Genomic DNA, 14,268 nt, shown 5'->3' on the forward strand with positions numbered 1-14,268 from the left:
GGGCTTCCATTAAGTAACATTTCCTGCTCCATTTATAAAGCACTTCCATCAAGGTGTTCACACAAGTAACGTCTTTAGAAGGAAGCTGAGTTGAAAAAGCCTGTTCTAGGCTCTGTATTACACCACTGCAGTTTCTCTTTCAGGTGTCAAGTATTATTAGAGGATTATTTCTCTCTAAAAGACAATGATAGAAGGATAAACAAACTTCTTTGTGAACTATTAATTGTGGCAAGCTTCAAGATATTAAAAGTACCCTCCCTTTTATGTTGGAGTCGATGCCTATGGAGTTTTTAACACCCAAGTGTAAACAAAAGCAGTGAGTCTGGCACAAGGAACCAGTAGAGAGCAGCTGGCCAAGGGACACTCGCACTTCAAACCCAAGAGCGAGCAGCTGTGGCCGATACCCCTGCAATATACACCCCTGGAACCAAGCAGCCACAAAAGGACTAATAATTACGCTGCTCAAGAAAACAATACTCGTCTGGTTACAAGACAGATGATTATTTGAACATGGGTCAGATATGAATAGAAGCATTTGATCCAAAGTCCATCTAATGTTGGAGCCCACCTCAGACAAGGACTTGTAGCTGCAGTTCCCAAGGAAGACACGCTGTCTGTGCAAAAAACCTCACTATTTCCACTTGAGATAGTTGAGTGCTCCAAGCAGGCACCTGTGCAGCTTGAACTCATGAGCGGAGGGCACTGCCTCATGCAGCACACAACTCACAGCCTCCCGCTGGCTGGAACCGCACATCCTGAGAAGCAACAAGAACAGAAGAATCCACCTCCACCACCCCCAAATGCCAAGGAAAAGCCAGATACAAAAGACCTATAATCTCATTTAAGACAAACTAAGAAGAACGGCTCGTTTGTTATCTTTATTTTGCAATAGTACACTTAAACGACTTCTCAGGACTAACGCCCTCGGCCAGGCTGGCCGTGCAGAGAGCATTTCCTCCGTTACACACATCAGCTATGGCAACAGATGCGACAGGCCGAAGTTCTGCTGGAAAAGGGCAGTGCAGGAGGCGGCAGCTGGCGTGATACAAAAGCATCTGGCGCAGCGGCAGCAGAGCTACGGTGCGTTTGGCGGAGGTCACTGGCTCCTCGGGAAGGGTGGTGGTGCACCAACAGCTTCTATTTCTCCTGAGAAAGATTTTTAATACGTGCTAGTAACAACTGAGCTAGAGACCCCTCCTGTGGCTAAGAAGTGTAGTTGCACATCTAACGCCACCTTCAGAATGCTGTTTTCTGTCTTTGCTAATCGTGAAAATAGGAGTTGGGTATCGAAGCATGCGCTCGGTATTTCGTGACCACACCTTGTGACCACACACGATGGGAAGAACTCGCCACAGGACTTTTGAGAGTCTGAGTTTGAAGGAGCACGGCACCCAGTGTTCCTATGTTTGATCAAAAGTCCTTCCCTGCAATAAATACAGAAATAAACCCAGAAAGCTCAGGTGTTCTCAAAGCGTCTCAGCTGACCACAGTTAGTTCCAAGACTTGAAGGAGCTGCTTCATTAAAAATCTGACTTAATTGCAACAGCATCTCAAGACATGCAGATGCCAGACCGTGCGCGTTTATCAAACTATTACTTATAAGCCCTTCCCCGAAGCACTTTTGGGGAATACTTTATCTACTGATTCTACAGGTGGGACCCGACTTTGAATTTTCACCAGCGGACTTTAACAGCACCACGACTTGCGTCAGAAAAGGAACCTTCGCAGTCCTCGTTACTTTCAAAGTATTTGCCCTGTTAAAAATCAGATTAAGAAAAATAGCGTAATATATCATTTTGGAACAGCTATTTCTACCATCCTTTTGACGTGAGCGTGGATTTATTTTTATCTACTTCAGGCAAAAAAAAAGAAGAGAAAACGTAGGTGTGTTTGCCAGCTGCATACACTTGTTTCCTTCCCATTCCACGGATCGGAAGCCATCCTGCAGCTCTCCGCAGGGAAGTCCACACTCACTAACAGGAACTGGTGGAATAAAAGCTCAGCTACTGCAAAGTGGTCATTTCTGGTTCTCCTCCAACTTCACGAAAGCACCCTGCATACCTTCTCGGACAGCCAGTGAGCCCTTGGCAACGAGAGGTCCTGTCTCTGACTACTGCACGTGGCCGGGAACACTCTGACAACCCAGCTTTGCGCTTGAGCCCGCAGCATTACTCAGCTACTAATTTAACACTTCCATGGTACCGGAGAGGAAAATTGCATAAGTGTGTTCAGCATTGAAATCACTGCAGGATTGAATAGAGGAAAAAAAAAACCCCTTCAAAAAATCATAAACATCTTTAATTACAAGACCAGTAAGGCAAGTTATGATAAACCCCAAGATTTTGCTTTACGATCAGGTGTAACAATTGCCTTCAAACACAAAAGTCTCTATGACAGGAAGCACAAGTACTCAGTGTTGGGCTGCTAACGCTACGGACCTACGCTGTGTTCAACACTAAACTGTCATTTTATACTTTAAAAAACACCATTCGCCACCCAGACAACCTGGGGACACAGCTCTCCTAGAAAGCGTTACCACTGCCACAGAGGCTCGGCCAGAATTAAGACACCAACGCTAAGCGAAAACCTCAACAGTTCTGTATGGGCACTGGAAGCACAAACGGAGTATTTTCAACCCTAGGTGACCTCAATCCATACAAGCTTCACTCGGACAGAGCCAAAAATGCTTTACTCCTGGGGAAAAAAAACACAAAAAAAGGCAGTAGCAAGCAGCTCCTAGTCAGGCGTTTAAGTGGGAAGCACTGGATGCTGAGCTTCTCACGTTGTGCCTCGATGACAGGTTTATTTAGGCCTGGGAGCAGGAGATTTGCACTGACGTGAAGTGTTTCAAAGGTGTTTGAACAGTGAGAATCTTCGGATGCATAAGAACTACAGGAAATTAAAGAGCCCATTCATTTAAGGGGTGAAGCACTTAAAGAACCCAACAACGTTTTTCTATTTAAAATAGCGGATGAAAAACCAGGTAGCATGCCAGCACGTTATCGCCAAACAAAATCCTGCATTTTGGGAGCTGTAGAGAATTCCGTGTTCCATGCAGAATTATTTTCTTTGGCAATGAGAAAGATCTACAGCACGGCCTTCACTTAAGCTTACTTCCACTGCAGAAAAGCATTACCCTGTTGGATACCTTCATGCCAATCGTATAGGAACAAAAATCTCAAATTCTTTCAGCGTGAACAACTTCCTATCTGGTATCCTCAGGAACACCAAGGCCTCCCAAAGATCCTTTTGTTTAGGCCTAATAAATTTCACCTAAGAGCAAAATGTTATTAGGAGATATTTTGTACTAGAAGCTTAAAATCGTAAACAGCTGTCAGGTACGGATTCCCAACAGTGATTTCTGCTTTTCAGCAAAACCACCTTACAGGGACTCTTTAATACGCTCATCCTTTTGGGAAGGACACAGTTCTTACTTCATTTAACAGACAGCAGCCAGCTACACCGGACATATGCAAATTATAACGTAGAGAATTTACTCAAGACTCCACCCTTCTCCCCCCACCATACATAGGATAAATCCGCATTTCGAGCCAACTTTAAATACAGAAGAACGAACCAGTAATTATCTTGTAAGTGAACCAACACTAGTTTGTATTCTTCCCTGAATAACACTTTTTTTTTCCAGAAGAGAAAAAAGGACTGCTACAGAAACACAGCAACATTCAAACCCTTTAAAACAAAAGGTAGATTATTTAATGCATTAACGATGTTAATCTGAAGATAAATAAATCCACAACAGACTTTTAAGTTTCGTTTTGAGATTTCCTTTTTCTTTGCAGAGAATATTTCTGGTATTATACAGTACTGAGAGGGTGTTCTTTTATTTTCTTAATGTCCAGGTGAAAAGCAAAGCTCAGTTCTCTCTGCTCTCTTCGTGGATCTCCTCAATGCCCTATTTCAGGCGTAATTCTTTCATAAGCTTTTACTTGAAAGCGGAGTGGTGAGCAACATTAATTTCAAGAATAACTGGATGGTTTGGTCCCTGAGTCATCTTCTTGAGAGCCCATACTCTGGAAGGGAGAGAGTTATTTCTTTTCAAAAACAGGTCTGAAGGTTTACCTTTGAGACAGACAGTTCTTTGAAGTTAATGAGTAGGAAAACAAAGCGCACATGAAATAACACGCACTTCCTTCTTGTTTTAAAGTGTGATGTTTATGCACGTGTTATTAATAATACTATGTAATTATTAACTCTGTAAATACTGACATTCAGTGCAACACATACCCACTGCCCCCAGTCACCGACATATTCTTACAAGACACTAAATCACTTACCTTCTGCACAAACTGAGGGTTCACAGTGATCTCTTGATCCATGGCTTTCAGTCGTTCATCAAGCTCTATACATTTCAGCATCTTAAAAACGACAGAAATTGATTACCTTGTCCAGCTTGTACATTATCGTCGAGCTATTTCATGGCTGTGCTATGTAAAGCCAGTAGCTTTTGCCACCATGAAAATTCCATGTCAAAACGATCTAATCCCTCGACTCCCACACAAAAGCACAGACCGTTTTTTATCCCCTTATTTTGATCCATCTCTTCCTAACAATCTTTTTTAAGGCTATTGATAAACAGTCCCATGAGGGTCAACCACCTCAACCTACAGGCAGGCTGTTGACAGTCAACCGAAGTGATCCTTGAAATCTAAAACGCTAAAAACAATCTCTCTAATCCAGTCGATTCAAGAAACTTCACATGACCAACACCAAGCAGCTGGCCTACAGAAACATCTCAAGCTGTAACAGGGAACTCACTGACAGTAACTGACTGTCTGTCTAAAACCTTTACATGCTGTGAAACAGCCAAAGAATGACTCAGAGTCCTCAACCTCTCCCTCTAAGGCACTTACACTGGCTTCTCCCAGCAGCTCTCTGATAACAGACTAAGGTTCCTCATGAGGAATTCCAAAAGCAGTTAGTATCTTAGAAGATTTACCTCCTGATCAATGTTATGAAGCATAGCTGGATTGTTATATTTTTCCGGATTATCATGGAAACAGACCATACCATCTTTCTGATTAATACTTGCGAAGATTTCACCATCTTCTATCTGAAAGGACAGAGGGTTCAATGTAAAGGGTCACTAAAAATTGCAGGTAACTACAACACACAGACTCCTTGTGGAATCACCTTTAGCTTGTTTGCTTTTTATTTCCTAACAGCTTCCCAAAGACAACTGATGCATGCTTTATCTTAGGCAGAGCGTATCTTCTAAGATTTTTTGAGAACAGTCGAAGCACTAGAGCAGACTCACAGCTGCATTTCCTTCCCCCTGAGAAAGGGCCGCTCTTCAGCCACTCGGAACATGCACTGCCAATCCTAACACTTAACGAGTCTAAGGTTGGATCAATTTTTAAATTAGGATAGTTCAGCCAAATCACAAAAATCTTACCATGTGGAGGACGTATTTTTCTGCTTCTTGAGGCCCCGACAACTGCACTCGACTTGCCATGTCTTGTAACGACAATGTTAAAAATGTCTGAAATTTAGAAAGCATCAAACCGTTAAAACTCGGTGTTTAAGAGCTTTCCCTGTCAAACCTCCATGGCCTATGCGATCTTATTTTTGAAGCCCAATGGGAAGAAACAAGTGGAACACATAACGTATAAAAGCACCATGAAAAGTGAAGCCATTTCTTCTTCCAAAGACACGAATTTGTCACACTGCACACGTATGCACACCAACCTAGTGGAGTCATTACTCCATTTCTGCAATTTCTTTTAAGCCCAGACAGCCCTGACCACCTCCAACCTCTTCCCTCATGTTTTTACACAAATAAGGTGACTGTCCATGCCTTCCCTTTCCTTCAAGAGATGCACTGAATTCCTCCTGAGGTTAGTTCTACTGCAACACACATGCCCTGAGCTTGCCCAAAAGCTTTCTGCTGATCATCTCTAAGGATTAATCTCATGTATGTCCCAGCTGAAGGATCCCATCAGTGCACTGCTTCTGGTTTTCCTTTTACTTCAGATGCTGCCAAGACCTGTCCTATTCACTCACCCTTCTCTAATGAAGCAGCCTGTAAAGGTCAGTTTTCCTATTTTTCAAACAGAGAGGAAGGTCGTTGGGTACCAGCGCTCACAACTTTTTTGACTGTGTGTGAAAATCTCATGGGTGAACCCATCTGACGGACTGAACCACCTTTTAAACGATGCCTAAGTAGCCAATCCAATTGTTTTTTCCATAGAGAGTGTCTGAATCTCATTTATTTCAAAGACACACATCTCAATTTTAGTCTTTCCTCCGGGACTTTACTACATTATCATTTTGCTCCAAACCAAACAGATCTTGGAAGTACTCTTTAAGAAAAAAACCTAAGCACAACTTCTCAGTAAAGCAAAACCTCTACCTCTTACCTTGGTTAGCCTCTGAATATTCTTTTTGTAGAGAGACGACAAGCATTGCTTAACCAGCCCCATATTGTTATCTCTTGTGAATGTTTCGCTGTGTTTGTTCACCAGATTTCGAAGCTCTGAGGGTTTATTGGTTGAATAAACTTGCGCTAATTCATGGTAAGCATTGCTAAGGGGCTGCAATTAGAAAAAATGAGAACCCTTCTTAAAGAACGCCGTGGTCAACCAGCCCCACAAAATCTTATTCACTACTTCAATACTAGAAGCCACGCTGGCATAAAAGTAAATTTAAGTAGTTCCAGCATCCCTCATAAAAAGTACACGATGCCCATACACGGCTTTAAGGCAACAACAGACCCTCACACACTCGATCTGTATTACTGCAACATAAGATTTAGTAAATGTAATTCAAGGACCTCTGTATGACAGTTCTAGGTATGACAGGGCAAGAAAAAGTCCACGAGCTGGCCAGCACATGAAGTAAGCCAAAGTCAACGTAAGTGGCACATTGACCAGTTGCTGCCCATCTGTTATATTTGTTCCGCGCTCTAAGACACCGTCATTCTTCACCACAACGCACCACAGCATTGGACAACAGAGAATCGCAGGGTGAAGACTGGCTCACCTAAATTACTTTAGAATGGCAATTATGTGAGCTTGCTCATTAGTATCGGAAATTAGAAGACTTTTGGAACTCTACAATTTTGGTCACGAATCAACAAATTCAGTGTTAAATAAGACCTGACTAACTTTTAACAGTGTGTTATTCACCTAGGACCAGAGCTCTCGCTAGCAGTTTTGTCTTCCACCCTACACTTCTAATCAAAATGCCTACGGACTCCAAACCTGAAGCTTTTTCAGAAGCTTTCACTCTTTATAAACCTCGAGTTTTGCCATAAACTGTTTAGCATTTTATACTTCAGGTAGATGAATATACGGGTCGAATGTTTTTACGAAGTCACTGCCTACTGAAAGCCAAGTGAAACCTGAGTCTTGTTTGAGTCCCAACATAAAATGCTGTCAAGGGATGTGCAGTATCAGTGAATACAGGTAAGTACTATTCTACCCTCGAGTTTTTCCAAATTTAAGTTTAAGAACCTGCATCCCCAACATGAACAATACAGTTTGTTTGTAACAGATGTAGGAGCAGTCAGACAATCTTTAACTATTGGACACTAGAAAGGCAGCAAGAGGTTGCACTCTGGCACGTTGCGCGTTACTTTGCACAATCTACAGTGTTAACATGAGGGTAGAAAAAAAAAATCATTTACAAATTCAGATTTGTTAGTCTATTGTTTAACTGTAGTTGCAAGACTTACCTTAATGAATCTACCAACTATCTGGGAAGTGTATTTTGGTAGCTGCTGAACTTTGCCAAGTAGTATCAAAGAAACTAGAATATATTTTTTATACGACTCCAACATAATATGACTAACTGCCATGGCTGGAGTAGTTATTGCCTAAGCAAGAAAGAAATGGAACAGAAATTTAGTATACTTACTGGTAGACCCTGGGAGCTACTGCATTAACAAAAATCTCAGTTTAAAGCTGCATGCAGAAAGGACACAATGACATATGAAACTCATCTTTGAGCATTAAACTTAACTAACTTCTGGGAAAATTGAATGTCAAAAAATTGTCCTAAAAAAGGAAATTCTATACAAGCTACACAAAACATTTCATGTTACAGTGATGCCTACCTTAAAACAACCTTGTTAAGATCAAAGCAAAACCTCTTCCCTTGGTATATATCTAAAGTTGTACCAGAAATCACCTGGAGCTACTTGTTACCAGGACTGATTATACAGTTCCTGTAGAACCTGCATTTACACAGACCCTTAAAGAGTTTTTTGAAGCTACTGCATCATCAGATCTCAATAATTAAGTATGCCAAAAGAGCTCTGCAGACCCAGAAAAGAGATTTTAGTTTACTAGGATACCGCTAGCTACTCAAGCGCCGACGCTTGTTTACAGAAAAGAAAAATGCTGCACCAGTTTATTTCGCACATTTGACAGCATTTCCCTCACGCACAAAGTTTTCCCAATTTTGCAATTTTCTCTTGTTTCACAGAGAAAGGAAAAGCAGCAAATATCGCAATAGCCTTGAAGAAGTAACTCCCCTCATAAAATTAGCAGAGGTGCTAAAAACCAGCCCAGTGGTTTTGCTAAGAATAACCCAATTCTGAAGGGCAGGCTGCGAGCCGTTTCGATGCTAGCGGTAATAAGCGGGCATCTGAAAAATATTTATAGTGAGATAAATTTAACATCAACCTTTGAGTCGCATAGTTTTATGGTGCAATAGTTACTTGGCTGTAAGAGACCTTCTTAAAGGAAAACACCTCTAAAGACAGTTTGCTTGTTACTTCACTTTATCCTCTAAAGAGTTCCAGGCGGGCTGTGCCTTTCCTAAAAGAGCAAACGCTAACGCAGGTCAATTTTTACATGTTGCTACGACGAACAAAAGTGCTAGACCCAAACCCCTGTGAATGACAAGCAGCAGTACAGATCTGTCAGCAGAATGGTACCCTTAAGGTTAAGAATGAAAATCATCAGAGGTTGCTTGTACTTTACGTTAGGTTCATGGGTTTTATTGCTATCCTCCAATCAACAGAGGGTATGTTCTCTCAGCACTATTACACACGCTACTTCTTTCAATCCATCACACTTGAGACTTAGAATTTTATTTAAAGTTACCTGTTCATAAAAGTAGAGTGCTCTTTCAAAGTTCTTTAGCCCAGTGTATATCATCCCACCATAGTAGTAGTAACATAAAAAGTGCTTCGCATCATATGCCCCATTCTCTTTACAAATATCCATCATGTCCACATCTAGATACGGGAGGGCAGGTTTAAAGCATTTTGCTAACAAACAGAGCTACGAGAAAATAAATCAAGTTTTCGTCAATTAGCAATTTTCATTCAGATTTCTGCAAGGAAGAAGTCCAAACTAAATCCATCTAGTACTATTTAATAAAACCTCACTCAGCCAAGAGTGAAAAAACAGCGGGTGTCGGCAGCGCTATCACACGGATCATCTGCTGCATCATGGTGTTTGGCAACCGCTCATCACTGACTGTGAACCGTTATAAATTATCTGAATCCTAAAGAAATCGAACACTGACAGAGCTGCTTGAAACTCCGGACCTTCCAGACTACCACTAAATATTGCACTGAACATTCCTGTCCAAGTCTAAATCCCAGGAGCCAAGAACGAGACAGAAGTGCAAATCCAGGCCAAAGACACCGAGACAAACGCGGCTTTTGTCAAACCAGAGCGAACAGGATTTGGATATTACACTTATGCTGCCGGAGAGACATTGTGTGTGACTTTCAGCCCAGGAAGAAGGGATGTCAAAGGACTTTCAGAAGTCATCAGCACAAAAGAAAGATCCGCAGACACCCGGTGAAAAATTTGAATTAATAGCAAGGGATTTTATTTCAGTATATCATATTGTTTATTACTGGGGAAAAAACCAAACAGTTAAAACACATCTTTACAGTAAAATATGTGAATATGCATTTCCTCAAAGGGTTATAGCTATTTTATAGGCTTTTACTCTCATAAGAAGCCCTTACGCTCCCCTTACCTGGCAAAGATCTGCGTGTATTGAGGTCAGCTGGTTTGTGTTCATCTGCATCTTGTCTATGGCTTGTCTGAGAATGCTAATTCCTCGCAGGGGCTGTCAGAAATTACATCTCTTTCAGACAATTTCTCATAGATGGCAGCACATTGGATCTTATGTTGACACTTACAAATGAAAAATAACACTAATTGACAGGTTCCATTAAGTAATAGTTAACTTGAGGTTCCCTTTTTGTAGGATACTGCAGCCTTTCAGAAAATAAAGTTAACCTTAACTTTGGGTAAACTAAAAGTCATCAACTTTGCTCCACAAAGCCAACCTCACCAGGAATACAGGAATTTTTATCAGTTAAAAAACCCCTTTTTGACTCCATGACATTATCTAAACTCCCACCACGTAACAAAGGCAAGGCTCTCACTTCACTTCAACCAGACTTGACCTCGACTTCTATTTCAGGCTAGACTTCACTGAAGCAGCCCAAAAAAGTCACTATCTTTGCAACAAAAACATCTGTCAAATATTTCTTCATCAAGTTTTCTTTAAATTTTAAGGCATTTCATTAAGGACGTATCTCACTGGTGAGAATAACACTTAAACCAACATCACTGACTCACCAGTGATAATATGGAGTTGCCCCAAAATACTTAACATCAGGTTTCTGGCAAATGTTTATGAAGCGACCAAGAACCTGGATATGGAGGTAGCTTATTTGTACTAGCTGATTCTTGCTCACCTGTTTTCTCTCCACAAGAGCGTTTGTTAACTGATGGCACAGGCCAGCAACTAAACACAGTAAAAAAACAAACAAACAAACAAAATCCACAGTGAAAAATCTGTAACACCAATCTATCAAAAATGATAAAAAGTCTGAAAGTAAGCTAAACTTACAAGTGTCTGTTGCATATCTAATGTGCTCGCCATTGCAAGTGCTGATAAAAAGCTGCACCTGCGAGAATAACGTTTCGAAGTCAGGGATGCTGGGCATAGAAAACTTCACAAACCTAAAACAAACAAACAAAAAGATTTAGCACTTAATATTTGGAGATGAAGAAAGAAGCTTTATCTGCTTGGCTCAGTTTCTGCAGGTGCTTGTAGGTGCTTGCAAACAAATCCAAATTGTTTGTGTCAGATTGTAAACGATTTTACTAGGAACTGCACAACATTTGAAAATATTCTTTCTGTGCATACCTTCATCCTCGGTCTAGTGCAAACTAGAATTTAGAACAAACTACAGCACAAAAAGACAATTTTACCTGGTACAAGAGTTACAATCGTAACGGATACACCGGCTAACAACAGTGAATTCTAAAAATTCTAAAATTCTAAAAGCCATGCAACTTTTCTGGATACTTTTGGCTATCCTACCGCCATCTCCTGCTTGAACGTGCTCAAGATTTCTCAACTATTGAATTATTAAATGTGTCTCTCTTGTTAGGAGCTCTTTCTCCTCACTTCCAGTTTCTCTCCGTCTCTGGTGGTTCCTTAACACCATATGCTCCACTGATACCATCTCTCTGAATAACACATTTTACGTATTATTTCTTCCGAACACTTTTACTTCATCTGTTTTAATGACTGTTTTCATGTACCCTGTGACACAACTCTTCTGCTAAGGTGGAGCCAATGCCCTACTTTCTGTAAATTCCATAACGCATTTTTATGAGATGGTGGTGAATTGTAAACTGTAACAGTAAGTGTGTTACCTCTACGTATTTACAGTCATTTTGCTTCGAAAGGGCATTAGAACAAACACTAGAATTCCGATCTTTCCTTTAAAAGAGAACTTTAAAATAATAGTGGAACCTGTAGACGCTTCACTTGCAGTTAGGTACAGCTACTAACAACAGTTTGAGCTTCAGGGCCAAATATCTTTACTTCAGCATCACCACAGCAATTCCAGTGTTATCTCAACCTACACAGAGCAGCAAGAGCCTCAACACAGTCGAGAAGTACGATAAGAAGCCACACTTCACTGGGAATAAAAGTGTCATTTCATGATTACACTTTGGTGCATTAATGCCCTGCCATTCAAGTTTTAAAAGTTAGTTTTATACCTTTTTCCTGAACATGTATGGAAAAATTCTGCTAAAGATATAAACAATAAAATAGATACAGCCTTAAGGAAAACAAACCTCCAGTAAATCCATCTGGCAGCAATGGCATTTACAAGCTCCAGAGGTTTTTTTCTTTTGAAAATACAAATTTTCCTGGGTGCTTTTATTATTAAAATATGCATCACTGAAGGCAACATAAGCACAATTCTCAGAAATTCAGATTGAAAATGTGTCCAAAAGTAAAAACCATCTGGTTGGCAAATCATTCTGAGTTTTCGTAGTAAGATATTCAATTAAAAGAAAGCAACACTTACAAGACAGCAAGAACACCTAATGAGTGTTCCTGCACATCCAGGGCACCAAGCACGGTATCCAGATGGGAAAGATTTTTTGCTAGCAGTTCTCCGCTTTTATTGATCAGTTCACAAAGCTGGGTCATTTGCCCTGAAACACAAAACATCATCCTCAAAATACAATTAGAGAACACTCACGCATTCCTATACTTCGTTACACTTTGCTTCTCTACGTAACCTGAGGAAAAAGTAGTATCAGCCAGAAAGTTTGTTTGTTTGAGGTTTTTTAACACAATAAACATTAGTTTTCAACAAGTGAGACAACCATCAGATGTTTTTTATCAGGCATCAGCTAAGCTTCTGGCCTTTGGGACTGATTGCAAAGGAGACCCTCAGGACACAAACATACCCTGAGAAGCAGCACCAGCTCACCCTGTTAGAGAGGGCTTCGGAGTCTCCTATCAATGCCAAGCTCCACCTAAACCAAGTCCATAAAACTGTGACCAATGTACTGTGATGCAAAATTTTACCTTGCGTGGATAAATTTATCTACACTTGTGCCTTTCAAGTGTTATAGGAGGAAAAAAAATAAACTAAACCAAAAATCCCAATACCAGAGCTTGCTCCTTGCTGTTTCTCAAATGCTCTATCCACTTTTCAGGTCTGTTCATAAGCATTTTCTTGAAGTAGACATTAAAATTAAAACTGAGTACCTCCAACAAAAGAATTTTACAATCTGTTCTTGAATTCACTATGTATAATAAAAACTATAATGTTATTCTATTTGCTGTGAGCTATGAACACAGCATGAAAGGCAACTATTTTGCATTAGGAAGGTACAGTTAGCCCACAAAGCGTTACAAAGAAAGCAGACCAATTATTGCAAACTGTTTTCAAACTCTTCCTCCCCACACACAACTACCTGAATTAAAACTACACTTTTCTGAAGCAGAGTATCGTTTCAATGTTCAATCCTTACAGATAAGGGAGAAAAATCAGAGGTTCTCTCACCCTTAAAAAAATCATCATGAAATGTGGAATAGTGCCTCCATTCATAGAGATTTACACTACCCTCAACTCTCTGGCTTTTTCCTTTGAAAAAGAAAACCTGGCAATGAAACATTAGCTTTGAAGTAACAGAGGGATCAAAAGTCCCAAATAGGGGGCCAGGAACTCCGGAAACCCATCCCCAAACCTGTTCTCATCCAGACAGAATTAAAACTCCAAGGATAAGCACGGAAAGGAACACGGCTTGTAAAGCACTCTGTGGTTTGATAATGGTATTCAAGCACTGCAAAACCACAGTTCTGAGATCCTCTCTAGTAGAAAAACTCACTTCATTCTACAGCTCTCACCTAGCGTTCCCCTAAGAAACAAGGAGAAATATCCCAAAGCAACCCTCTAGCCACCAACATGCACTAAACAACTCACACCAGGCCCAACTAAACAGGCATTTATGTCACCTCCCATGCAGTCAAATGACAATAACCAGCCATCAACACCACCACAAGAACTTCTGTGCGCTCTCCTAACCTCCAGCAGCCTGTCTGCACTCTGGATGTACTTCCTCACAGAAAATGCCTATTTGGGTCATGCCTAGTGGGAGAACCTCCACAAAGTCAACCAGTCTCCCCACCTCAAACCTGCATCTATGAAACCTTGTAATAAAACGTTCTCCGGCTGAACTACATGCGTACAAAGAATCATCTTGCACGTGGCTTGTGTCCGTACTTTGCAGGTATTATTTGTTTCTTGTACCTGATATCTCTGGTAAAAATACCCTATATTTAATAAGATAACCAAAGCAAGAGAAAGTTGGACCTCCATCCAAAAGTAACTGCCAGAGGTAACGCCTGAGGCCATAGACGAAAGCATCAATTTTTGATCAGTTGCAGGGATCAAACATTCCATGCAGAGAAACACTCAGAATACATTTTAGGGAGCATCAGCACAGACAGAAAGTT

General features: G+C 40.8%; 1 protein-coding gene across 1 annotated transcript; it reads right to left on the reverse strand.

Annotated features, from left to right (window-relative positions):
* Nucleotides 1-3,682: 3,682 nt before the first annotated feature.
* On the reverse strand, nt 3,683-12,451 carry COPS3 (COP9 signalosome subunit 3). The gene is made up of 11 exons (XM_009872148.1): nt 12,326-12,451; nt 10,846-10,958; nt 10,691-10,740; nt 9,961-10,053; nt 9,069-9,248; nt 7,694-7,834; nt 6,378-6,551; nt 5,414-5,500; nt 4,958-5,071; nt 4,296-4,376; nt 3,683-4,031 (listed from the first exon to the last, which is right to left on the reverse strand). Exons 1-11 carry the CDS (start codon nt 12,448-12,450, stop codon nt 3,978-3,980), a joined length of 1,212 nt encoding a protein of 403 aa, XP_009870450.1. The 5' UTR covers nt 12,451; the 3' UTR covers nt 3,683-3,977.
* Nucleotides 12,452-14,268: the final 1,817 nt, after the last annotated feature.

Source organism: Apaloderma vittatum, unplaced genomic scaffold, assembly GCF_000703405.1.
Source record: "Apaloderma vittatum isolate BGI_N311 unplaced genomic scaffold, ASM70340v1 scaffold15636, whole genome shotgun sequence".
Taxonomy (NCBI): Eukaryota; Metazoa; Chordata; class Aves; order Trogoniformes; family Trogonidae; genus Apaloderma; species Apaloderma vittatum.

What these genes read in the sequence shown, in the direction of transcription:
- COPS3 (XM_009872148.1), bottom strand. Translation starts at nt 12,450, where the DNA reads ATGACCCAGCTTTGTGAACTGATCAATAAAAGCGGAGAACTGCTAGCA. An exon ending in TAGATATGCAACAGACACTT is followed by an intron (nt 10,741 to 10,845) that starts GTAAGTTTAGCT and finishes TACTGTGTTTAG; the next exon opens with TTGCTGGCCTGTGCCATCAG. An exon ending in TACACGCAGATCTTTGCCAG is followed by an intron (nt 9,249 to 9,960) that starts GTAAGGGGAGCG and finishes ATTTTCTCGTAG; the next exon opens with CTCTGTTTGTTAGCAAAATG.